Source organism: Elephantulus edwardii, unplaced genomic scaffold (genome assembly GCF_000299155.1).
Source record: "Elephantulus edwardii isolate Elephantulus edwardi_28Jun2011 unplaced genomic scaffold, EleEdw1.0 scaffold00004, whole genome shotgun sequence".
In the NCBI taxonomy this organism is placed as follows: Eukaryota; Metazoa; Chordata; class Mammalia; order Macroscelidea; family Macroscelididae; genus Elephantulus; species Elephantulus edwardii.
Genome location: NW_006399754.1, coordinates 36,458,190 through 36,485,636, shown reverse-complemented (window position 1 = coordinate 36,485,636; position 27,447 = coordinate 36,458,190). Strand labels below are relative to the sequence as shown.

At 52.6% G+C, this 27,447-nt stretch overlaps 1 protein-coding gene across 1 annotated transcript in view; it reads left to right on the top strand.

Moving 5' to 3' along the window:
• The first annotated feature begins 300 nt into the window (after positions 1-300).
• Positions 301-27,447, top strand: part of STARD13 (StAR-related lipid transfer (START) domain containing 13) — a 166,940-nt gene continuing 139,793 nt past the window's right edge. Inside the window, exon 1 of the mRNA XM_006879585.1 lies at positions 301-469. Coding sequence (XP_006879647.1) covers positions 301-469 — 169 coding nt within the window. The remainder of the gene's footprint in view (positions 470-27,447) is intronic.

Genomic DNA, 27,447 nt, shown 5'->3' with positions numbered 1-27,447 from the left:
AGGGTCAAGGGCTGAAGGTGCATGTCCGAGCCCACGGGCGGGGTCGGGGGACCGTGCCGAGTGGGGTAAGGGCGCCCGGCCCGCGCCCCGCCAGCTGGCCTGGCTCGGCCGGCCCAGGAACCAGCCTGGTGGCCGTCCCGCTGCGGGCCTCCCATTGGTCCCCCGGGTCACATGAGGCCGGCTGGAATGCCGACCGGGCCCTGGCACGCCTCTCCCGTTTCAAAAGCTGGTGGTGACTCTCGGCGCGCGCTCCCTGGGCGGCGGGGACCAGGGCGCAGGGCGGGCGACCTGGAGGCGGCGATGCTTGGTCAGGTGCCCCGGGCGCCCGCCTCAGGCTGCCACTATCTGGGCGGCGGGTCACCTGAGGCCCAGGACATGTACTTGCGATTTGACCAGACTGCCCGGCGCTCGCCCTACCGGGTCAGCAGGATCCTCGCGCGCCACCAGCTCGTGACAAAAATCCAGCAAGGTGAGTGCCCGCCAGCGCCGAGGGGACAGCGGTGGGTGCCGGCCCGCGAGGCCACGCCGAGCCGCGTCCCGGTTGTAATCCTTGTTTTCAACATTGTGCGCGGCGGGGGTACAGCTCGGGGCTCGGTCCTGGGCCGGGGCGCACAGGGCGGGGGCTGGGGGCTCGGTCCTGGGCTGGGGCGCACAGGGCGGGGCCCGGCGCCCAGCGCGGACGTGGGATGGGGGGCTCGGGCCGGCTCCCGGAGGGCGGTGTGCAGAGACGCAAGGGGGACTCGCGAGTCTCTGTCAAACTGAAAACTTAGACACTTGCTTCTTCCACTTGGAGAGTCAAAGCCGCCTATGCCCTGCTGGTCCCTGGGGTCACCGCTGCGCCGGCAGGGACGGGGGAAGGGGGACAACGGCGAGGTTGCAGGAGAGGCAGAGGAGTAGGGAACGGTGGTGGCTGACGCTGTACAGACCTGGAGTCAAAGGAATGGGCGCCCTCGCAGACAGTTCCCGGCAGACAGGTCAGAGAGCAGGAGATGTGGTCCTTAAAACCATCGGGCTGACAACTCCAACCACAGCTGCTCTGTGTGTGTCACTTGTTGCCATGGATTGTTGCTACTGTTTGTTGTGTGTTTGTCCAGTAAAGGATTAAAGGGATCTGGGGAAGTGTGCAGAAGCCCTACCTTGGAAGGCCAGAGCAAAGTCTGATACTGCTTAAAATCCGCTCGATGGGTTTTGTTTAATATTTTACTTTTCAACACAACAAAACATTCCAACACCATGGAATTGCATCATCAAAACCAAAAGCTTTAATGCGGGTTTCTCATCTTAAGACACCAAAACCCAACCCCAGACTGGCTGGGCAGCTTCGACTACGTGGGCCTGTAGCGAGTTTCTGAGGCTGTAAATGTTTATGGAGGAGGCCGCCCATCCTGCTCATGGGGCCCCTGGTAAAGTCAAACCTCCAAACTTTTGATTAGCACTTCAATGCATAACACACTGTGCCACCAGAGCTCCTTTATCTGAAGGCAGACTCACAGAAAGTGCCATGTTGAATGTTCTAAAGTTACTTCCAAGTGGTGCTTACTTCAAAGATACACCTCACACACACAGTGATATGTGCACACACGCCCCACACACACGTTATATGCACAGTCACGTAGAAAGCGCGCACACTGATCATAACTAACCGCTGAAGATTGCAGGGAGTTCTAGAGCTATTGAAAACTAGTTTCCCTTCAGCAGATGAGCTCCCGGGCTGGGGGTCTGAGAAGGGAAGTTGGGTGTGTAACCCTGACAAGCTCGTGGCGTGAACCAAGGGGACAGTGTGCTCAATGAGCGGTGCTGGGGCAAGGTTTTCCTTGGAAGGGGGCCTTGTTGCAGGGCTCAGGGCGTGTTGTGGGTGAGGGATGCCGGGCCGGGTTTCAGGAAGGATATCACGTCATCCCATAAACGCTGCACAGCTTGAATGAATGGGAACAAAAGTCATCACTTCCCTATGCTGGATTTAAAAATAAATGAGGCTGAGAGTAAAAAAGCAGCCGAGGTGAGGTGAGCTGGGGAGACCCTGTGAATGGTGCTCTTACTATTACAAACATGAAGAGTTGTGCGTCGATTCCAGCCAGAGTGGCCTCCCCAGGACGGTGTGGACCAGCTCACACAGTCGCCAAGCTGCCATCTTCATGGGGCCACATCACTTGGTCTGCTCTGCCTTGGGATGCCTAGTGAGTTTGAACTGCAGACCTTTTGGTTAAAAGCTGAGAGCTTAACGGTTGTGTTACCAGGTCTCCTGACTGTTATAGACACCAAAGAAAGCGCTGAAGACTGGATGAGCTGGATTGACTCAGTGACGAGAGTAACGGGGAGGAGTGTCTGATGAGGAGTTGACTCAAGATAGGGGAGAGTTCAGAACTATTGTGAGAGGGTTCCTGTGAGCCCTAGTCGGCCGAGGGTGTATAAAAACAGCATTGGCTGGGGGACTCAGAACCAAGTCATGAGAGGACAGCTGCCCCTGGGGTGACTGCTTAGTTGTTTTCAGGAGAATTTCGCATTTTGGTACCATCTGGGCGTGGTGACTTGTGGTCATTGCCTCTCCTGACCCTGGCCATAGGGAGCGTACAAAGAGGGGCACACTGCTCCCCATTGATCACACCGCGGTGAGGTCGTAGTGCGGTCATGACTCACGGGCAGGTACGCCCACGGGCTGAGGGTGGAGCTCAGGCCAGGAGCGGAGGCATCGAGATGATGCGCGAGTTCACGGAGCTGCGCAGACCCGGCATGAATCGCTGCTTGCTCATCCATGTTTGCTCCCAAACACACAGCACGCTTTTCTTTGCCTGCTGGGGGAGGGGGAGCCTGTTTGAAAGAGAGGGTCTTGTTCAAGCTGCTCACAAGTCAGTGCCGGGGTCCCCACCCAAATTCTCGGCATGAGTCAATAGGGAGATTGTTAGGGAAGGAGATGGGAGAGTGACCGTCCTCAGTTGCCGGGAGGCCAGGCCCTTGGGCGTGGGTCAGCCACAGGACAGACGAGGCAGAGCGACGGACATGCAAACCATCTGGTCCTTGATGTTGTGGCTGTGACTTGTTGAAGGTGCTCTGGTGCTGTACTGGCTAACCCTTCAGCTGCTAATGGGAAAGTCAGTGGTTTGAACCCACCCACTGGCTCTGGAGAAGGGCCTGGCCATCTGGTCCTGTAGAGATGACACCCAGGAGACCCTGTGGGGCATTCTGCTGTCACCTGGAGTCTCCATGGAGGAGTCGGAATGGACTGGACAGCATCCAGCTACGCCAGGCTGCAAGGCTTCAGGGGCTTGGAGGCCTCGGAGCACACAGCACCGTGTCCTCTGCTCTGTGGGGCACCCGGCCTTCTGCAGGGAGCGTCCCTGTGAAGTTCCTGAGGGGAAGTCCCATCATCCTCGCTCAGAGCCCCAGCCGGACCACCTCCTGCCTTCCATCCCTCGGACTTCCAGGCTTAACAGGAGGACACTGCCCACTTCCTGTCACACAGTGCCTGGTGGACTTGAACTGCTGGCCTCTGGACAACTAAGGGGTTCAGATCCCTGAACTTCCTGTCAGCAGCCCAGCATGTAAGATAGAACTGTAGGTGTTGTCAGTCTTCCCCCATAAAAAACATGATTCTAAAAACAAACCAAATCCTCCCAGAGGCAGTCAGGATCCCAGTGTCTATGACCCACTAAGTTGGTCAGGCAGGTGGCATGTTGGGAATTTGCCCAGCCTTGGTGGTGAGCCTTGCTGACCCCTGAGAACCCTGCCCCATGGTGACATCAGCCTAAATTAAGCTGCCACTTGCTCTTTGAGAATAGCCCTCCCTCTGACATTGACTCTCTACCCCACTGCTTCCCAGAAGGAAGACAGAAGGGCCACAGACAGGGGCCTGAGGGGACCCTCTGCGTCTTGCCTCAGGCTCTTAGTTGAGTATCCACATTCATGGTAAGTGACTCAGAGCTGCTGGCTGCTCAGGCATCCTACTGGGGTGGCTGCTGTTAGATGACCTGGGATGAATGATGACTCGGCGTGACCCCCTGGGGGACCCCAGGGAGGAACTGCCCCTGGGCTGAAGTATTTTAGAGAGAGGCTGGCAGGAATGTCCTCTGAGGAGCCTCTGCTGGGTTCAGACAGCTCACCCAGCGTCTGTCACTGAGACTCCAGGTCTGCCTACTGAGCTGGGCCAGGCAGCCAGCACACCAACAGTTCTGTTTAACCAAAGGCTTGAGGAAGATGTGCCGAGGCAAGGTCTACTGACTCCGAACGGCACGCTGAAACATCATTACGTGGTGCAATGGGGAAAGGAAAGAAAAAGTATACATGACTTAATCCTGTTAGGTCAGCTCAGCTCCGACTCCTGTGACCCTCCCTGGACCGCAGAGGAAGCCTGCCGGCTCACTCTCCATCTCTGCGATGTTCCAGCCCGTCGACACCGCTCCACGTCTTTGAGGGTTTCCTGCCTTTCTCTGCTTCTCCCTCCAGGGACAGGCCCTCCTGATAACATGCCCAAAGTACGTGAGCCAAGGTCTCATCATCCACGCTTCCGAGAGTCTGTGCTGCCTCCAAGCAGCCTTGCTGGTCCTCTTGGCAGCTTGGAGGTTAACTCTAGGCAAGTTGTGACTTTGATGACTACCCATCTCAGCCTTTACCAGCTCTGATGCTCTAAACACACATCTCAGATGCAGGCAGTTACCCTGTGTGGGTTTTGAGATGTGGGTTTAGTGACTCAGGACCAGCACTTTGTACGTTACAGTGCACTTGACCAAGTGGATAGTAGTGTGGAAATCAGATTCTCAGTCTGCCCTGCTACCACTGATTGTGTGCTCAGTCAGTTTCCCTGTGCTGTGTTTTCTTCTCTTGTACTTTCAAAGATTTTCATTGTACAATTTCTTAAAGTCCCTTAATCACCAGCCTCATATGAAGCCAACAGTTAACATTCTCTGCTGTAAGTGAAAACCTCCGAGGGCCCCCTCCAGAGGCACCTCAGAAGCAGCCTAACCTTGGAGCCCCCCCCACCCAGAGGCACCTCAGAAGACATCCTGGTGCTACTTGAAAAGGCTCTGTCCCTAAAAACCCTGGGGGGCAGTGTTGGGGGCTCACCCTTGTCAGTGACCACTCCATGGTGAGAGGGTTCAGTCCCCATCTCGGAGAGGGATGCCAGTCATCTCAGGCATTACCTAGAGAGAGACACTAGTTTACGTAATCTGTCAGGGAGTCCTGGTGGCAGAGGGGTTTAAATGCTTGGCGGCTCACTGAAAGGTTTGTGATTCAAACACACCAGTGACCCCTTGAGAGGAAGGTGGGACGGTCTGTGCGGGTCTAGACAGGGAAATGCTGGGGCAACTCTGTGTCCCACAGGGTCACTGGGAGTCAGAATTGACTCGATGGCAGGGACCTGTTATAATCATTAAATGTTCACCATTAACTCAAAGGTCTGCTGGCTGCCTCCATTCATGGTGGCGCCCCTGGGGGCAGCTCTGCCGTGTCCTGTAGGACCACTGAGAGTCAGAAACCCCTTGAAGCTGCAGGTTCATGCTAGGACTGAGCCCTGTGCAAGTTCTAAAACAGTCCACAGGGCTGCCCATGTTACAGCAAATCCAGGATGTCCCCTAACTGCTGGGAAGTGGGGCCCACCCACAGGAAGGAGGCAGGAAGCTCCTCAGGGGTTGAGAATTCTCCTGGCTCTGGCGACGGGTGTGGTGGCCTCGTCCTCCTCGGCCTGCACTGTGCTGGACACCTAATTAGGGCAGCCCCTGGAACCCCATGGAGACACTGGGATCAGACCCCCTCGATGGCAGTATGCTTTCTGTGTAAACCTGAGGTCTCGCAGGATTGACAGCCCTGGAATCCAATGGGGGGACATCGTGAGTGCATTGACTAGATGGTGGTGAGTGTTCTGGGTGGCGTGGACGGAGCCTGTCTGAACCTTCATCAGTGGGGGCTCCCAGTCTCCGACGGCGTCATGGCCCAGATAGGTGATTGGTGCTCAAGGATGTGACCAGCGAGCCACTTAGAAGCAAAGTATTTTTTTTTCTATAATTATATTTTATTAATTTTCATAAACATTTACAGAGATTTTGGGCTTCCACTCATTCATTGTTGCACTATTCTCTCTACCCTCCTCCCAGTTTGGTCTTGTCCAAATGCCACAGTGCTTGTCAAAGCCAGTTCTGATTAATCTTCTTTGTCAGTGTGTCCTTTGCCATTCCCTATCACTCCTCCCTAAGAGAGACTTCACCCTGAGTCATAAGGAAAAGGGGATGGCGTATTCTCTTAGCTACTTCCTGCTGAAAAGGGACGCTGTGGGTTTCAGGGTGAAGATCTTCTCTCACTACTCTAAAGGGCCCCTTTGGCAGTAGGAAACACATAGACTATTATGGAGATTGATTTTGGAATTTAGATGCACTCTTATTGATTGTGCTTGGCCGTACATGTTCATATCCTTGAAGATGTATCATGGGAGTGTTGCAACCTAGAAGACACAAATTTGACTAACAAGTTATAAGTACATGAGTCCAAAAATTATGGAAAAGTAAAAGAAAAGATTCTTTCATTGTTTTACAAACCCTCCCCCAGGTCCCCTCCACCATGTAGCCCTCGCTCTAGTCTCCTGTGATGACAGAAATACCCAGTTATATCTCTCTTTTAAACAGTTCTCTCCCTCCTCTGTTTCAGTGCAGTATACATTATTGAACCCATCTTACTCAGTCTCTCCCCAACCCCAAGGACAGTCCCATTCTACAACAGTGGCATCATGTGATATTTGTCCTTTTGTGACTGGGATATTTCACTCAGCATAATGTTCTCCAGAGTCAACCATTTTGAATAATATTGCATGAGTTCCTTGTTTTTTAATGCAGCATAGTATTCCATTGTGCGAATATACCACAGCTTCTCTAGCCATTCGTTTGTTGATGGGCACTTAGGTTGTTTCCAACTCCTTGCTATTGTGAACAAAGCTGCAATAAACATGGGTGTGCATATATCTGCTTGGATGTCAGCTATGGTCTCTTCAGGGTATATTCCCAGTAGTGGAATTGCTGGGTCAAATGGTATCTCTATTTGCAACTTTTTGAGAAAGCGCCATACTGCTTTCCACAGGGGTTGCACCATTTTACACTCCCTAGCCCTAAGAGAGATGCAAATTAAAACAACTATGAGATATCATCTCACCCCAGTCAAAATAGCAAAATTTAACAGAACAACAAGCAACAAATGCTGGCGAGGTTGTGGAGAAGCAAAGTATTGAGGCACCATCTCCCATACTTAGGACATGCCACCAGGGAGCCCAGGTCCTGGAGAAGGACCTCATGGTTGGTAAAATCAAGGTCAGCAGAAAGTCAGGAAGGTGGACTGCCCACGTTTCTGCAGCAGTGGAGATGGGCACAAGAGGGGCAGCGAGTGTGGGAGGCAGCGCTGGGCAGGGTTCCTTCCACTGTGGACGTGGGTGGGTGAGGGGCAGCGAGTGTGGGAGGCAGCGCTGGGCAGGGTTCCTTCTACCGCACACGGACCACTGTGAGTCTGAACCTATTTGATGGCACCTAATGACAATAGAGGGAGGGCTGGTGGCCTTGTGGGTGAAGACTTGTGTTGCCATCTCAAAGGTATGTGGTTCGACTCCACCAGATGCTCTGCAGGACAAGGGTGGGCAGTCTCCTCTCTTGCTAAAAACCCACTGGATGATCAGCTATGAGCTGGTTCCCACTCGATGGCACAACAGCAACAACAGTAGAGTCCTCAGACAGGCCAGGACCACACCTGTCACAGGTGGATAGGGAAGGCAGCGTCCTCAGGGGCAGAATGTTCGTCTTTGGTCCAGAAAGCCTGGGTTCAGTTCCCAGTTGGCGTGCTCCGGCCAGCCCACCCTGCTTGTCAGTGGACACTCTGGCTGCTTTGATGCTGAACAAACAACATAACTTCCAGTTATGACCAGGGAGAGAGGTGTGTTGATTTTAACCTAAAAAGCCAGCCAGCAAAACCCCAGTGTCTCCCACAGTGCAACCTACAGCCAGTCGTGGAAGAAGGCAGGAAGCATGCATGCCCTGCTCCGTGCCAGCCTTCCACGCCATGAGCTGTCCAGGAACCCCCGTGGACAGCCAGCTGGCCAGTGCTATTGTCGAGTGTCTTCGCGTCTGTTCCAGCCACAGGACCCCCAAGCAATAGAGATAGGCTTCCCGCATGGTGTCTCCTACTCTGTCATCTTTGCAGAACAAATTGCTAGGTTTTTATCCTATGGAGCTGCGGGTGTGGTTGAACCACCAACCTTTTGGTTAGTAGCCATGAGCTCAGCCAGTGCTCCACTAGAACTCTGTTTTGTACCGTTGAGTCAGAACCAACCCATAGCTGACCCTCCAGTGTGTTTTCAGAGGTAGCAATTGCCTGGGAGGAGACTCCCATCTTTCTCCTGTGGAACAACTGGTGGATTCGAACCACATTCCTTTGGGTTGGTGGCACAGCTATTTAGCACTAAGCCACCCTAACGCCCCTACTTTGGCCAATAATGCACATAAAAATGCCCGTGTGGAATCGCATTAGGCCCAGGCTTGGAATCAACCATGATGAACTCGGTCAGTGGGATTCATTCTTCACCAGTTCCCTTCCTTCTTGCCAAGTCCCCCATACCCCCGCCTTCTAGGAAGCCAGTGATAAAAACGTCTAGGTAGCTTTATCCATTCTTCCTAAAAAAGGAAACAGACAGATAGGGTTGAGTGCTGCTGGTTCCACCCCAGATCTGTAGGGAAGAGGGAGGTTACCAGCTCTTCCTACCTAAAGCTACCACATGGACTGGATGAAAGCAGTTTATTAGCAGAGACACAGAGAGAGAGGGAGGGAGCTGCCCCCACTTCCCGGGGCTGTGACCTTCATGGGAACAGATGGCCTCGTGCTGCATGGCAGGAACAGCCCAAAGATCTGTGTGTGAACCCCACCAGCTGGCCCGCAGGAGAAGGTGTTTCTCAGCTGTAATTCTGGTGGGAAGATGCCAGGCCTTGCTGTTTCTGTTCTTCCTGGATTGCACCTTTTTGGAGTGCCTGTCAAACGGTCCTTGGTGGCTTACGGTGTAGGAGTTGAGGCTGGACAACCAAATGCCAGACTCATTGCTGTCAGTTCAGTCCCCACCCGGCAGGACTGGGGTGGCATCTGGGCTCTGACTGCTCACAGGCAGATGGACCCATCTTTCTTCCCCAGAGCACTTGGGGGGGGGGTCAAAACAATGACCTTTACTTCATGTCCTTTAGCTAACAGCCGAGTGAGTGCTTCACTGCTGCACCATCTGGGCTCCTTTTACGCAGCCAGGCTGTGCAGTGATTCCTTCTGCACTCAATAGTTGCATTTTGAAAGTTTCTGGAATTATCTTTTAAAATAGCCCAAAACCCCCAAATCCATCATCAATGACAACACATTTACCTCTTTGCTCAAAGTGTCGAGAGAATAGCTCAAGGCAATCTTTGCCAGCTTCCTGGGAAACGTGATCAGCTGCTTAAACAATGAAATCCAACAGGTTTTCCTAATTAGTCACCCACCCATTCCCTGTCTTCTGCCAGGCAGCCCGTCTGCTCGGCACACTCTACAGTCTACGGTCCAGACGCTGCCTGGTCCTGCCGCCTCCCAAGGCCGCTGTGTTCCACCTCATTCTCGTAGTCATTGTGTCAGATCAAAGGCTTCCCCTTTTTTGCCAGCCTTCTAGTAAGCACGATGTCCTTCTCTAGAGACTGGTCCCTCTCGATAACACGGCCTCCCTGCGCTCCTTCCATGGAGCCTCTGCTGCCTCTCGTCCAAGAACTTGTTCTCTCAGCAGTCCGACGGATTTCACCACCACAACTCGAAGACATCAGATCTTCCTTGGTCTCCCCATTGCCCAGCTGTCCCTTGCATGTGAGACGACTGAAAACAGCATGGTTTGGGCCACGTCAGTCTGCAAAGTGGGATCCTCGCCCTCGTAACACTTGACAGAGGCCTCCTGCAGGGCAGTCTATTAGTAGGAAATAGCTGAGTTTTCCTTCTCTGACATTTCTCCTCTGTACAGGCTCCACTGTAATAAGGAAACTTGGCACCCGGCTGTTGAATTGGTAAAACATTAACCAACTGGTATGTTGTGTCAGGGTTCCATTTTTTCCTTTCTCTTTCCAGTTAGAGTAAAATGACTTCCTCCTGTCCAGCACCCTGAATTCATTTTGACATGGCATTGAACATCTGTCTGCTTCAGATGTTCCTCTTAGCTGTCACCATGGTCCCCTCCTCCTCCGGTCCCTCGCCGAGCTGGGCTTGGCTGCAGGGGTGTCGTGTGAGGCTGGCACCCCTCTGGCCCTGTCTGCCTTGGGCTGTGGGATTCTGTGCAGCTATTGTCGAGGTCCCCAGGAGTGGTGGCCATGGGCTGAATGAGAGGGCCTCTTCCCAACAGGCATCCATGGAGTGGAGGGCCTCCTGTGAGGATGGACATGCAGCTTGACGTAGATACCCACCTATGTTGACATAGATGTCATCTCCATGAAAGACTAAAGTCTGGGACTGATGATTCGTTGTTAAAAATCTCATCATTTGTAACATGTGAGCCAGGCTTCAGTCTGCTACTGTGGAGACACCTGATCCAATCCAGGGTCTTTTCAATCACTTGTTGTGCATCTGAGAGCTAGACAGTGACTACGGATGACAGAAGATTTGCTGCCTTTGAGTTGTGGGGCTGGAGCAGATAGTGAATATCCCATGCACGGCTAACAGGACTAGTAGGTCTTAGAAAGAGGACCACCAGGGTGAAGGCAAAGCGGACAAAAGTCCATGTCACATACCCTGGGCATGTCGCTAGGAGGGGCCAGGCCTTGAAAAGGACACTATGTTGGGAAAAGTGGACGGTCTGCAGAGATGAAAACCCTCAGTGAGATGGACTGACATGGTGACTGCAGCACTGGGCTGGCGTGTGTCAGAGATGACGAGGGTCGATCGGGGTAGAACAGGGTTCGGATCTGTTGTTCAGAGGGCTCTGGGCATCGCACTTGACTGGACGGTGGAGCAGCCTCTGACTCCAGTGACCTTCCGGGATGGAGCAGACCTGTCCTAACAGTTCCCAAGGCTGTCGTCTGGGTGGGGCAGACCAGGGAGGGGCAACACCGCTACCTTTTGGTTAAGTGGCCCAACCACTGTGCCACCAGGTCACGCTCTCACTGCTCCTAACCCCAGACCCGAGTGCCCTGGTGGGTCTCACTCACCTCTGAGATTCTCAGGCAGCTGACCCGCCCCAGAGTGTTTCCAGGTCTGTTGGATACAGAAGCAGGTCACTTGCATGATTATTATTTTTTAAATGACACAAGTTTAGCATATCTTAAAGATAGTTACAATATGCATAAAACATAACAGCAGCAAAGACCACAGACAGATGCCACTGTCTCCCTGCCCGAGTCAGCCGGTGTGTGAGAGCAGCTCTCTACAGGACCTCAGCCCTGTAAACTGGAGCCCGTCTCCAGCCAGGCATTTCTCACACCGCACCTGGGTGGGTCCCAGCCACTAATCTTTATTTATGATGATTATTTTCTCTTGTGGTTTGAGTGAAAGTTTACAGAGGAAATTAGCATTCCAGAGTAATCTTGGATTAATAAACCCACTGCCATCTTGCCAATTTCTGGTCACAAGGACCCTCTGAAGCTAGAAGTCATTACGGAAGATGGCCCATCTTTCTCTTGGAGGGGCTGGGAGATTCGAACCATTGACCTTTGGGTTAGCAGCATCACACATTACATGCCTCGATCAGGCTTAGCAGTGGAATGCATACCATTTGGGTTGTCTTGCTATATACAAGTAAGTATATTTAGCACGTATTCTGCCATGGTTGAAATGGTAAGAAGCATGGCTAAACCATCAGCATGCACGGGTGAGGGCGGAGGCCCAGGGGCAGGGACCCCTGAGAGATCGCAGTGCTGTGGTTGGGTGCTACCAGGTGTCAACATGTGGGTTCTCTTAGTGACACCCCCTCCCCCATAAACAGTGGAGCCTGTCTGGCCCTGGGCCACCCCACAGTCCCCTGCTGGAGCCCTGCCTCAGGCTGCCTCACCCAGAGGCTTCCTCCTTTGCTGACCTTCCACCTTACCAAGTGGGGTGTCCTTTCCCGGGACTGTCCCTCCTGCCACCATGCCAGGCATGTCTGTCCGTCCTCACACCGCCTCCATCCAAGACCAGCCCTGGCCTGGGGAGGAAGGCAGGCCTCTGTGTCCTTATGATGTCCTGACTGCCCTCCAGCTGCCCTCTGGACGGCTGCTACTCTTTATCTGGAACATTCTGTCCAAAGTAAATGTCAAAGCGGCAACATCCTGGCATCTGGCAAGCAGTGCAGCTGGGTGAGACAGGAGCAGGGCAGTGGAGGAGAGTGAGACGCCTCACCCAGCCGCTTTCCTCCCCCACCCAGCATCCTCCCTCCACCCCTTCATCCTACTTCCACTCTCCAAAGGGAAGAGAGGTGGTGGCCACCTTTGCCCACATCCCCCAAGACCTTTTGAGGGTCTCACAGCCAGTCTTTTCAGAAGGTCGAGGAGGAATGGAACCAGGCCTGCACCCAGTACTCCATGGCCAGCTTCCTAGAGCCCTAGAACCCCACTGCCCCAGTGTCCTGCATCCCACCACCCCAGCTCCCCAGAACCCCCGCACCCCACTTTCCCAGTAGCCAACTCCCCATTGCCCCAGCTCCCAGAGCCTCAGCACCCCATTACCCCAACACCCAGCACCCTACTGCCACAGCTCCCCAGAGCCCTAGTGCCCCTGCGCCCAGCACCCCACTACCCCAGCACCTGCACCTCACTGCCCCAGTGGCCAGCACCCCACCACCCACCACCCAACATCCCAGAGTCCCACTGCCCCAGTGCTCAGCGCCCCAGCATCACAGGACAGGACGAGGCCAGGCAGGAGCCATGCAAGCCCCCTGTGAGTGCTGTTTGTGAAATGCTGCCAAGAGCTACACAGGGTCAGGGTCAGCGCCAATAAACAGACCCCCACACACACACACCAAGCTGCTGACACCTGAGGGAGGGGAAGGGGCTCCCTTTGGGGCACTCGGCTGCACGGGGACCAGCCCTGGTGGCTCGGTGGTTAAGTACTCAGCTGACAGCCAGGAAGTCCATGGTGTAACTCCACCAGCCACTCCCGGGAGAACCACGGGGCCAGCTCCATACAGATGGCCCACCCAGCTTCCTAGAAGGCTGCTCCCCTCTGTCCTGGGGGGGTCCCTGAGAGTTGGAACCACAGCCGTGGGCTTTTAGTGGGGGCTTTCAATGCAGCAGCTAAAGCACTCAAGTGCTAGCTCAAAGGTCAGGGGTTCAAACCAACCTGCTGCTCCCTGGGAGAGGCAAGCCAGGCAGCTTCAGATCACAGCATTGGAAGCTCTGCCCTGGGATTCGTGGAACAGATGTTCACTGCTGATCAGCTCCATAGGATCAAATGGATTCCGACTCCGAGCCTCCGGCCGTGGCCTTTCCGAGGCTGTAAAGTGTTACAGGAGGTACTGATCACCATTCTGCTTATGGGCTGCTGGTGGTCCCAAACCACCAGAGGGGCAGAGACTAGGTTAGCTGAGAGCTCCCTGCATGGGATTCAAAGCTGTCTAGAATGGCTGTCAGGTTCCCACAAAGACGACCTCCACACAGTCCTCTCTCTAAGACCAGAGTGTAAGCAGCAGGCAGCCCCCACCAGCCCATCCCCCAGGCTGTAACCAAGACAGGAGCAAACAGCCTCATTCTCCCACAGAAGGGTTGGTGAGTTCAAACCACTGACCTTTCTGTTCATCACACCTGTAGTGTATCACACACACACACACACACCCCTCCCTGTGGAAGGCGATCAGACAGCCCAAGGGACATCCTGGAAGTCTCCTGGAAGTCGGCTTACTTCCTCAGGGCCAGTGGAGCCAGGGAAACAAAGGAACAATGTGAGCTAAGAGTGGGATCATTTGGACGCCCACTGGGAGGAAGAGGGGTGGGGAGCCTGGCCTGAGGGGCAGCTCTGAGCTCAACCTGAAGGCCATGCTGGTCATCAGGAGCCTGGAGCTAAGAGGGACATCATCCTGGCCAGAGGGGCCCTCTCCCACAGGGCCGGCTGGAGCTGAGGCTGGAAGGCCATCCTGGAGAGCTTTCTATCCCTAATCCGGTGACGGAGTTTTCACCTAACCCCTCAGTGCCTCCCTTTACCCATCTGTTTGACAGCAATATTATCCGCTCCGGCTGCTCAGTTAACTACCCAGGGTTCACGGCATTGTGGGGGCTCTTGAGTTACTGCCTCGGGGGCATCGTGTGCCAGTGGGACCATGTGGACAGTGTCAGGAGCTGGACAGAGCAAGGCCCACGCTCTCAGGACCTCTGACCTTCCACCCTGTCTTCTCTGGAGAGTATACACTCCTTTAGTAATTTCCATCTCTCCGTGAAGCTGTGGAAACGGTGTGGTAATGTGTGTGGCACCTTTTTTGTCATATTGGCTTGCATCATTGTTTCGTTTGCGGACTCTGTTTCACACTTACCTTTGCTCACTTTGTGTTTAATGGAATAGATACATTTTGTGTTTGAGTCCATTGTGATCAGGGAGACAAAGTCTTCCATTCTTTACTTGGTTTGGGCCTGGGTTTGATGCACTTGCTGGGTCTTCGGTGAATCTGTGTAATTAGTGTGGGCCATTTTGGTCTCCACTTTACCCCTTTTAAAGACCCTGGTGATGTGACTGCAGTGCCCACCATCACTAGGCCAGCTCTGAGACCCCACTGGCCCCTCACCAAGGACGGCAGACAGCTCGGTCTGGAAAAGAAGAAACTGCGGGCCACCTCTCTGACCCACAGGGTCGCTGTGAGTCTCGGCCGCTTGACTGCACTGGGTTGGGTTTTGTCTGTTTTATCCTTTGAGAATATAGTCCATGTTTCCGAAAAGCATGCACTTTGTGTTGTCTGGCTCTGGGCTCGGTTCCATTTGCAGAACAGATTGGCTGTGTGTGCAGCAGAACACCTGAGACCGCTCTGAGCCTGGTGCTTGGTTTAGGGAGGATCCGCTCACCAGTCCTGCTGCTGGGCCCTGTCTGCTTGGGCCTTCTAAGGAGTGAGTGGTGGTGGCCACCTTCAAGGGTCATTTGCTGTTGACTGAAAACTGAGCCATGGGGGGTGAGTTCAGTTCAGACCAGCTCTTCCCAAGAACATGCCCAGAGTGTGTGCAGCCAGATCTTACAATAGTCAGAAGCCATTAGTTGGAGTTTGTGTCATCCACTCGAGATTCTATTTAAAGGCTAGTGTGTCAGGATCAGAAAGTAGGAGACAGTTCTAAAGGCAGAGAGGGGTAGGGTAGGAGGATGGATGGGAATGAGAGTCACAGGGAGGGAGTGGCATGTGATTAATACTATGGAATCAATTTCATGCGAATGGTTGAATGAAAAACCAATCAGCTTCGGAAACCTTTTCTCAAGTCATAATAAAAAACAAAATTAAGATCTTAATGCTAATACTGACCACAGTGTTGCTATGAATCAAGTCCATGTAACTTGGGCGGAGGAAACCCTGTGGGGCTGTGATCTTTACCGGGACAGGTCATTAGGCCTTTCTTCCGCGGAGCTGCCGAGTGGGTTTGAACCATCAACCTTTCAGTTTGTTTACTGCTGCTCCACCAGGACATGATAACCAGTGGTCTTATTTAGTCCTCGTGACTGTATCCCATTTTACAGATGAGGAAGTTGAGACTCAGAAGTTAAAGTCATTTGTTCAGATGACACCAGGGTAGCCAGCCGAGCCTAGCCTTGACCAGGTCTGACAAAGTCCTTCTCCATTTGTTCCTTTGCTGCACGCTGCCCTTCATGATGGCTGTGTTGCTGTCCACGCTGAGCATCGGAAGGGGTGAGGCAGTTAACTATGGAGATCTGCACAGTGACCGTGGCACTGTCCGAATGTCGGGTGCCGGCTCCTGCCCCGCTCTCTGCTGTGTCTCCTGTCATGGTGGGAGTGCTTGCTGGGTGCCAGTGAGCTGGTTTCGATCACAGCACCCTACGGAGCCACAGTATGAAGCAGTGCTGGGCCTGCACCATCCTCGCATCCCAACTGTGGTCAGTCTGTGGCTGCGGCCGCCGTGTCAGATCATCTTGTCTAGGACCTTTCTCCTTTTCACTGACTCCTACTTCACCACACACGATGGCCTTCCCTGGGACCAGCTCTTCCCAAGAACATGCCCAAAGTGTGTGCAGCCAGATCTCACAACAGTCAGAAGCCATTAGTTTGAATTTGTGCCGTCCACTCAAGATTCTGTTTAAAGGCTAGTTGTGTCAGGGATGCATCCTGGCTCCACACCTTTTCAATTTACATGTGTGGAACAGATCATATGGGGCTCTGGGCTGTATGAGGAGGAATGTGGCATCAGGATTGGAGGAGGACTCATCAACAACCTGCTGTACGTAGATGACACAACCTTCCTCGCTGAAACTGAGGAGGACCTGCCGCGCTTGCTCCAGAAGGTCAAGGACTGTGGTCTTCAATATGGATTGAAGCTCAACATCAAGAAAACAAAGATTCTCCCCACAAGGTCAGCTGACAGCATCGTAATTAATGGTGGATAGACTGAAGTTGCTAACTACTTCAGCTTGCTCGGCTCTACAATCAACATTCTTGGCACCATCATCCGAGAAATCAAAAGATGGATTGCGTTGGGAAGGCTGCTGTCAGGGACCGCTCTAAAGTGCTGACAAGCAACAACGTCAGTCTGGAGATTAAGGTCACTTGATCCAGGCCTTGGGCTGCACAATTACTTGCAATGCCTTAGAGAGCTGGACAATGACCCAAGATGGCATAACAATTGAAGCCTTCAGGCTGTGGTGCTGGAGACGAATATTGACCATACCGTGGACCACCAAGAGAAAGAACAGGTCTGTCCTGGAGAAGGTGAGACCTGCTCCTTGGAAGCAAGGATTCTGAAGCTCTGTGTGACGTACTTTGGGCATGTTGCAAGGAGGGACCAGTCCTTTGAGAGGAACGTCATGCTTGGGAGGGTGGAGGAATAGTGCTGGAGAGGAAGACCCTGGGTGAGATGGATTGTCTCAGTGACTGGGGTGAAGGGGGTAAGGGTGTTGGAGACAGTGAGACTGGCTCAGGCTAGAGCAGAGTTGAGAGCTGTTGTTCACAGGGTCGCTATGAGTCGCAGGTGACTCAGTGGCACACGACAACCATCAGTGACTGAAGCATTCAGCTTTTCTTGTTTGGTGAAGCTGAGGTCACCTTACGTTAGAAGCTTTGCTTGATTGTAATTAAATCACCTCAGAATTGATACACATTTTTCAAAGTTGTGAACCATTGAGTCAGAACTGGCCTACAGCTGACCTTCCAGTGGGTTTTCAGAGGCACTAGATAAACAGAAGGAGATCTGCCATCTGTCTCCCATGGAGCAGCTGGTGGGTTCGAACCACGTACCTTTGCATTGGAGCACTATCCTCATCAGGAAGCCACCAGAGTCCCCTATAAACATTTAAGGATAAGGAGTAAATACAGTCAATGACGTATTATGTAAATTTGTCATGTGTGGGAAGAACACCTGACTTTGCAAACCCTAAACATCACACAGAGTTCCCAGGCAAAGGTTAGGCAGTCAAGTACTTGCTAAGAGGTTAGTGGTTCAAATCTAGACAGAAATGCCCTGTGTGGAAGGCCTGGCCATCAGCTTTAGATGAATGAGTGGAATTAGATCATTATTTTCTTGAAAACTATGAGTTTTCTCCTAATAATACAACATGACTCAATGTGACTATAACTTAGTGCCTATTTTATGAAATGTGAGTAAGTCAAAGCAACTAAATTGGGCCAACTTGAGTGAAGCGGCTGGAAAGCCCAAAATGACTGTGCGAGCCGCTGGTGGCCCTGTGTCTCGCTGGGTCCTTCTTCCTGTTGTCTACAGCATTCTTAGGTGGCGAGTCAGCCCCGGCTGTGGCAGACAGGCCTCATATGGGGACGTGCCCCGCAGCCGTTGAGAGCTGGCTAAGTGCTTCTCAAAGTGGGAACTGCACACACTCACCTCAGCAGGACACCTGGTGGAAAAGGGTCAAAAACACCCTGAAAATATTTTCCACAAGTTCTTAATGTAAAGCTTTCCTTCTCTCCCTGAACTGAAGTTCATGATCAGATGCTAAACTAAACCAAAACACCAAGTCCTTGCTGGTTGTGTTGATTGATGGTGACACACAGCCACCTGCCACCAGGGTTCTAACTGACACACACCACCCTCCACCGGGGTTCTGACTGTGACACACAGCCACCCGCCACCAGGGTTCTAACTGACACACACCACCCTCCACCGGGGTTCTGACTGTGACACACAGCCACCCGCCACCAGGGTTCTAACTGACACACACCACCCTCCACCGGGGTTCTGACTGTGACACACAGCCACCCGCCACCAGGGTTCTAACTGACACACACCAGCCTCCACCGGGGTTCTGACTGTGACACACAGCCACCTGCCATCAGGGTTCTGACTGACACACAGCCACCCTCCACCGGGGTTCTGACTGACGCACAGCCAAGTGCCATCAGGGTTCTAACTGGCACACAGCCACCCGCCACTGGGGTTCTGACTGACACACAGCCACCTGCCACCATGGTTCTGGGGTGAGAATCTTCACAGAGAGATGCCAGTTTTCTCCAGCACAGTGCCTGGTGGATTCAAGCAATTGGTTTTTAGCTCAGTAGCCTAACACACTAACAATGACTGTACATGTTTATATTCCACGTTTATAAACTCAACAGCAGAATGGTAGTGTTGTTATGTGCTGTCAAATCAACTATGACTCGGTGACCCTATGCACAGTAGCTCAGAACCCTGCCCCATCTTGAGCCAACCTCATTACTGTCTCTACCACATCTGACCTCATTGCCACAGTCCCTGTGTCCATCCATCTCATCCAGGGTCTTCCTCTCCTGCACTGATCCTCTGCCATTCCAAGCCTGGTGTCCTTCTCTGAAAATTGGTCCCTCCTCCCAACATGCCCAAAGTATGTGAGACGGAGCTTCACAATCCTGGCCTCCAAGAAGTCACCTAGTTTTGCGTTCTCTAGGGCCTGCCCATTTGTTCTCTTGGCAGTCATATGTTCAATACTCTTCTCCAACATCACAACTCAAAGATACAGATTCTGCTTCTGTCATCCTTATTCAATGATGATATATGTTTCTTTTTTATGAAGCCATCTTTAAACTCAACAGCAGGCTCTATATAACCAGTATATATATATAGCAACATACCTGGGATGCTAGTTGTGCTGTTGCTGCGGTCACATCGACTCTAACTTCTGGTAACCCTGTAGGACAGAGGAGTACAACTGCCACACAGGGTTTCCAAGGTGGGTCCTTTCTACACACACATACACATACACAGGTTGGGGACATGCACAACCAAGTATGCTCACTTCTACACAGACAATTCAATGACACTGGTCACATGTATCACGTGGTCTCACCGTTCCCATTTTCTCTCCCACACACTTCACACCACCAATTTGAGCTTCCTCACCCTCTCTAGGAAGCTCTGGTGAGCTAGTGGTAAGGAGCTGTGTTGCCAACCCAAAGGCATACGGTTAGAATCCACCAGCTGCTCTGGGGGAAAGATGGGCAATTTCTTCCTGTGTGATTAATCTGCCTCTAAAAACTCCCTGGAGAGTCAGCTATGAGTCAGTTTAGTCTAGATGGTACACAACAACAACAACAAACAACCCCTCTTGGGTTCTCATCTGTGCTTTACATCAGCTGTTGCCAGTTTACACTCATGCAGGCAATTCTTCATAAGAACTCAGTGCTCAAAGCGAACATTCTTTGTTAATTGAGCTAAATTGTTTCCTTTAACCTCATGGGATAGATTTGGTTCAAGACTCAAAGATTGTTTTCAGGCATTAGATGCGGGGGTTCTTCTATTGTTTTCAGGGTTAGATGCAGGGGTTCTTCTATTTTCAGGCGTTAAATGTGGGGGTTCTATTGTTTTCAGGTGTTAGGTGGGGGGGTTCTTTTATTGTTTTCAGGTGTTAGATACGGGGTTCTTCTGTTGTTTTCAGTGTTAGATGCAGGGGGAGTTCTATTGGTCTCAGGTGTTAGGTGCGGGGTGTGTGTGTGTGTGTGTGTGTGTTCTATTGTTTTCAGGCATTAGGTGGGGGGTTCTTTTATTGTTTTCAGGTGTTAGGTGAGGGGGGGGTGTTCTTCTAACCTCAATGGATCCAGTAGCTTTGGTTTCCACAGAAGTTTGGAATTCTGTTCCACACTTTCCCTCCTCTCGATCAAGAGTCAAGGTTCACTCTTCATCCGCTTGTCCCAACAGTTCTCTCTTTGTCACAGTTGCTAGGTACTTGGAAGACACAGCCACTGCTCTGTGTACAGGAACACCTCAACCTGTGCCCGCCACTCTCTGTTCATGCTCACTAGCACGCTTGTCCCGCGACTTTTCTCTGATGGCACCTTTGGCTGCAGGAGTCATGGAATGCCAGCTTCCCCAGGTGGACAGTTTGGCAGCAGGGGTCGGACTTCATGGAGGGAGGCTCTGGTCACTGGTGTTCTGCACAAACCGCCTCCGGCTCATGGAGTTAAACAAGAGCCATTTGTTATGTTCACGGATTCAGTCATGAAGATTCGGCTGGGAACAGGTGGCCTGAAGATGGACTGGACTGTGGCTGAGGGTTTGGATGTGCTGATGCCTCGTTCACTCCTGGTGTGCAGCTGACCCCGGCTGAGGGTGAAAATCTCGGCAGCTGCTGCCCCCGGAAGATCTGTCCACACTGCTGCTTGGTGTGGCTCAGGATTTCAACAACACAAGGAGTGTGTTCAAGAGTGAGCCTGGCACACATTCCTGGCATTGTTGTCGGTCTTGATGCAAGTGTGCTCACTGAGAGCACTGCTGCCAGCAGTCTGCACGTGTGCAGTCCAGTGGTATCACTGACATCTCACACGTCCTTCTTAGAGGTCTCCCTCCCTCAGTGAGATAGACTCCCTGCTCTGCCAGTGTCTCCTCTAACTCTTCCAAGTGTATTGTCTGTTTCATCCCTTGGAGACAGTTCTTTGCAAAAGCAGTGTACAAAGCAGGCTGTCTGTACTGGTTAAACTAGACTTTTGCTTGATTTAAGGAAGAACTCAAGGGTATGTTGGGGTTAAATTTTAAGGTTGACAAGTATTGCAGGACAGTGGTCTCAGGGTTCAGCCAACCTCCATGGCTCCAGAAAGTCTGGATTCTGTGAGAATTTTACATTCTGTGCTTCTCCCCCTTGTGGTCAGGGGTCTTTGGTAGAATTTTTGATCCAGATGCTCAACAGTGGTCTCTGGGCCCAATTCTCTGGGTCTCACTATAAGAGAGGCAGTTGTTTCTGGCAACAGGAGCAGTAGCGATGCTGCCCAGGACGGTGCAGAGTGTCCCTTTTGATGTATTTTATGGGCACTGTGTGTCCGGTTGTCCTCTCATGGTGGCTAACGTGCGGCTGTGATGCTGGAATCAGATTTCAGGCAGAACCATCTTGGTGATCAGGTTTAGTGTAGTTCAAAAACTCAGGCAAGCAAGAGATCTTGATCCATCTAGAAATTTTCCAGGGAAAGCCCTATAGACAAGAGGGCATTGTCCTACTTGAATTTTATAAATAAATTAGTATAAAAGGGGGAAAAGATGACATTGACCAGCATAGCCCCTTAGTTGGGAGGTACTTGTATCGAGTGACCAATGAGCATGGAGATGGAGCTGGTGGGCAGCGTTCCATTCTGTTCTGTCTGAGGTCACCTGGAGTTGGCTCCAGCACCTATGACAACACAGCATCAGTCATCGGGGTCAGTCGAGCCAACCCCACAGAGTGTCCTTGGAGGAAGGCTCAGAGGCTTTGCCCTCTCTCCTAACAGCCGTGGGCTGTGCTGCTCACACTCAGGGAGTCTTGGTTCTGCCATTCTTGCCTATGGTTAACCATTCTTGAGTGAGTCAGCTGACTGAAGGCAACACTGGGAATGACCTCCCTAGCACCTGGACTCCCAGCAGGCACGAGGGGAGCGAGCTGCTCTGGTTAGGTCCCTTGGCTCGTTTAGATTCTTGGTGACCCGCATGATAGAGCAGCACTTCCCCAGGGCTTCCCAGGTGTGGTCACCATGGGAGCAGACTGCCGTCGTCCTCAGCAGGGCAGCTCTGCTGCATCTCATGGCATTGAATCTATGGGACCCGACAGCAGGGTCTGTGTGGTGGTGTTCAGAGAAGCTTCTGATGATCACAGCTGAAGATGTGTCACTAAGATGCCAGGGACGCCGCAACTCCCCTAAACACAGAGGACAGTGCAAGTCCACGTGCCAGCAGATTCTGAGGAGGAACCCTGATGCACAGGGGCCGGTGAACGTGTCCAGGGAGATGGAGCTCTGGGAGAGTAGCTGCTCAAGATGCCCCACTGGTCAGAATTCAGCTGCATGTCTTGAGACCTGAAGGGACTTGAAGAAGCCCTAGTGGCACAGTGGTTCAGTGGTTCAGCTTTGAGCTGCAAGGTTGATGGGAGGATGTTGTGCCCTCTGAGACAGTGCCACTCAGTCACATGGGTCCCACAGAGTAGAAATCCATCAGGGAGTAGTTTATGTGGACTGTGGCCGGCCGGCCAACTTTCCGGACGGGAAGCAGTCAGGGGGAGTGACTTTCCTTGTTCCTCAAATGTCCTGGGCAGTGTGGGAGCGCCCACGCCCCTTAGTGAGCGTGTGTCTCCGTGGGACATGCTGTTCCCAGCAGTGCCCCCCCCACAGGAGCAGTGCAGTGCTTGGATAGGGGGGTGAAGGCTTGGGAAGTTGTAGGTGGGACTCAGACTTGAACTTCCTGTAGCAAGACCTGTAGGAATACCTGAAGAACGGGTGCTCCAGGAATATATATGTGTATGCATGTGTGGGGCTGTACACATACGCAGACATGCATGCGCACATATGAGTGCCAATGTGCACACCTGTGTACATGTGTGCAACCACACGTGTGTGTTGGTGTGTGCAAATAGGACCGTGCACACTCGAGTCTATGTGTGTGACATGTGTGTATGCCCGTGTGTGCCCATGCATATGTGTTGATGTGTGCACATGTGGATAGAGATGCTGTGTGTACATGTGGGGTGTGTAACCACACCTGTGTGTGATACATGCACATGCAGATAGACATGCACACATGTGCATTAATGTACATGCAAGTGTGTGTGCATGTGTGTTCAAACATGTGCAAATGTATGTGCACTGGTGTGTCTGTGCATATATATGCATGTGTGTACACACCTGCAAGTATGCACTCATACATATTTACACATGCACTCTTGTATCTGCTTTAGAGTGGGGTGTGCACCCATAAACAGACACCTGAGTGCTGGTGTACATGCATGCAGTTGTATGTGTGCAGGCATGCATGGTGGTGCATGAGTGTGTTACACACCCATGTTCTCACATGTGAATTTGTGCGCCCGTGTGTCTGTGTGCATGGTGTGTGTGCAGTGTGTGTCCATGTGTGGGTGTGAACAGTGATGCGTGTGTTCATGCTCACACTTGTGTATTTCTCTGTGTGTCCACCTATGCGCCGTGTGTGTGTAGTGTGTGTATGTGTGTGGTCTGGGCATATTGTAGGATGTGAGATTTTTATCTTGCTGTGACAAGCAGGCAGCTAATTACTTGTAATTTCAGAGATAATTGTTTTCTCATCCCGAAAGCCCGCCCAGCAGGAAATTCATCTCAGCACCACAGAGGGGGATCCTGGGCAGGTTGTCAAGAAAGACGGGCTTAGTGCCCCTCAGAGCCCACAGCCCCACTGAAAAGGCTGGCGGGAACTGAAGCCACCGTTGTGCCCGGCTCCCAGGGCCACTGGTAACCAGGCAGAAGGCTGGCTCCTGTCCACCCCTCGTGGAGCTACAATGGCCAGGCCTCCCATGAGCCACCCTTTCTCACAGCCCAGGCCCTGCATTTGGAGTGAGTGGGTCCCCAGGTTCTCAGACCGCTTTCATGTGTTAGAAGCCAGGCAGATGGCATCTCCGGACAGGGCCCTGCTTCTTCCCTAGCGTCTCTTGCCTGCTTCCTGGTTTGAGGCTGCCTCCCTTCATTCCCAGAACGGATAACAAAACTAAGTAGATAGTCCTCCAGATAGAAGCTCGTGCTCACCTCTCAGCCCGTGGGCAGGGCAGCTGCGGGGGCCTTGGAGCTGCCTTAGCACAGGGCACCGCCCGCCGCCCCACCTCCAGGCGCACACAGACCTTAACTGTTCTGGAAAGAATGAAGCATTCATAAGGCCTGCATTTCCAAGAAAAGAATTTCCTGTGACATTTTAATCCTCCTCCCACTGCACACCCCTTTCGTTTTAACATTTTCCTTAACAAGTTTGTAGCTTTCACTTTCAACTGGATTGTATATTGTGAGCCATGACCGCAATAAAAGATAAAGCCACTATTATTGAATGAAAGTGCCCTCCCTCGGCTCCTCTGGACCCCTGACAGACTCAGCTTTACGGAGGGAGTGGACTCTGGAGAGCACCGGACGCTATCCAGTGAACACTTGCAATCTGAAAACCCAAGATACAGACAGACACAGACAGGCAAGCCCAGAGTGCGGCGTGGGTCCCTGCTCACAGGCCTCCAGTGCTGTTAATCTCTGTAGAGAACCTGTCTGTCCACCTTCCTCCCACGGAGGGGCTGCGGATCTGATCCCACACACAGTGGCGTGGCAGACCTGAGATCCACAGGGTCGGTTCTGCACATGTCAGGATTGACGTGGACCTCCGAAACCAGGGTGCCCACACTAGGACCACAAGCCTGTGTGCTTCCTGCCAGGAACCCTGGGTTAGGGCTCAGCTGGCAGCCTAAGCTGAGCAGCTCACACCCACCAGCCATTCCCCTGGGACCAAGGTCTGGCAGTTTGCATCTTTACAGCTCGGAAAGTCTCTGGGGCAACTCCCCTCTGTCCTCCGGGGTCGCTGGGAGCTGGAATTGCATCCACAGTGATGGGAATCTTTACAACTCAGATCACCAAGCCTCTTCCCAGCAGAGCCCGCGCTTGTCCGAACGCCCGTCTCCTGGTGCGCTGTCACGATGCTGCCACACCTCCAGGACTCCTTCAAACACCGCCCTGCCTTTTGTCACACAGACTGGAGTGATGCAAAGTGACAGTATGACTCCCCCAGTCAGGCTTGAACATGACACGTGTGTTAACCATGTGAGGACAGCGGCCTGAGGATAAGCCGTTGCTCTGAGCAGCGGGTGGTCGGACTGGCGACGTTGACAGGGAAGCAGGACTTGTTTCCCGTGGTCATCTTTAGAAGCACTGACAGACCCGCGTCTGAGTCACACTGCTGCAGAAGAGAGAGAAGAAAGAATATCTGACCCTCTTGACGCAGCACGTGCCACAGTGGGGAGACGTGCGGAGTCCAGGGTGGTGCAGGAGTGGACAGGACTCTCTCTGCTTCTTAGGGGTCTTCTGGAGGCAGAACGGACTGGGCGGTGCCCGACAACAGCCTTCCGGCACCCTGAGACTACTGCCCCAAGACTGTCCTTCAAGCCTGAACCAGAACCAGCCCCCATGTGACCCTTCAGTGAAAGAACAGGCTGGCTTACCGAGGAAAGGCTGGCACCTGTCACTGGGGACGCCATCAGAAAACCAGGTCTACGAGGTTTGAAGCCCCGAGCAGCTCTGGGGGACACGGATGGGCAGTCTCCTCCCATGTGGTTAGTGCCGCTGGGGGCCAGCTAGGGGTCAGACAATTTGACAGCACAGACAACAACATGAGCCCCAAAGGCCAACAGCTACCTTGACGATGAGGAGATGAAGGACCTGAGAAACTAGAGCAAAGAAACAGAGCAAACAGAATGCAACTGGCGAGATGGTCGACTGTCAGTGAGCGACCCTGGAGAACCGAGGACCTCGTGTCTCGCTGGCTCCGTAAACTTGACCTGCAATGTATGATAAAATACAAACAGAAAGAGCCCTCAGCCCTAGACCTGCCCCAAAGATGTTTGGGGAAAGTCATCTTTCCAGACTGACAGCAAAGATAAAGGTTGAGGGACTTTTAAAAAACAGCTTTTTGTTTTGAATCAGGAAGGTGGGAAGAGGCCAGGCTCACTGCCCTTGTCTCGCTGGCTGGTTCACTCTCCTCCCTGCCTGTGCTGGCCCTGCCTGCCCTCTGAGCTTCCCTGCAAGAAATGGCCCTTCTAATTCCATGTGGTTGATTGTCCGAGGGAGAACATGCCTCATTCCAGAGCAATAGTCACATCTTTCCCTTAGGGTGGGTGGATTCAAACCACTGGCCTCTGGGCCAGTAGCCAGTGACTTTGGCCACTACGCCATTAGGGCTCCTTTTAAAAAAAGAACAGGCCACTGTCAGTAACAGCGAACTCCGGCTTGCCTTCAGCCTGCTTTGCACTGAGGCCAGTCTGCTGGTCAAGAAGTTTGGTCTAAGTGAAGGTGACTGGCCTTATCCAGCCACCGGTCCCCTAAGAGACACTGGGGGCCCATTCCCGGCCACCACACGAGGTCCAACACAGCACCTTCCTGGCCCATCAGGGAGCACTAGGGGCTCAGGGTAAGGGATTGCATGCCCACTCAAAGGCGGAGGTGGTTCTGTGCCATTGAATTGACTCAATTGTAGTGATCCTATGAAAAACAGCTCTGAACTCTGTCCCATCCTGAGCCAATCTCACTGTCTCTGATACACCCTCTACCCCAGTTACTGTGTCTATCCATCTTATCTGGGGTCTTCCTCTTCTGTGCTGAACCTTTCAAGCATGATGTCCCTTTCCAAGGATCAGTCCCTCCTGGCCACATGCCCGAAGTGTGTGGAAAGGAGCTTCAAAATACTCTTCTCCAGCACCAAAACTCAAAGACATCTATTCTTCTTCTGTTGTCTTTGGTTATTGTCCAGCTCTTTGATGCATAACAAGTAATTGCAAAGACCATGACCTAGATCAGATGCACCTTAGTCTCTAGACCGACATCATTGCTCTTTAGCACTCTGGAGGGGTCCATGACAGCAGGTTTTCCTAAAGAAGTTAATCTTTTTATTTCCTGACTGCTGGTACCAAGAGTATTGATTATGGAACCAAACAAAGGTACATGGTTCGAATCCACCAGGTGCTCCATGGGAGAAGGGTGGGCCAGCTCCTCCCCTGTGATTAACTGCCTCTGAAAATCCACTGGAGGGTCAGCTGTGGGTCGGTTCTGACTCGGTGGTGCACGATTATAACAACAGTGTGTAGAAAAGTTAGGTCTCCACTAGGCTACAGTCTATTGAATATGCACTGTTGTTAAACGCCATCAGGTTGATGTTACTCATGGTGACCCTGATACAACAGCACTTAACCCTGCCCGATCCTGCACCGTCCCCACCATCAAGCTGTTTAAGCTCATTATAGCCAGTGTGTCAGCCCAGCCCCCTGAGGGTCCCCCTCTCCTTGCTACACTCACTGTGTCCACCCCCTGAGGGTCTCCCTCTGCTACACTCACTGTGTCCACCCCCTGAGGGTCTCCCTCTGCTACACTCACTGTGTCCACCCCCTGAGGGTCTCCCTCTG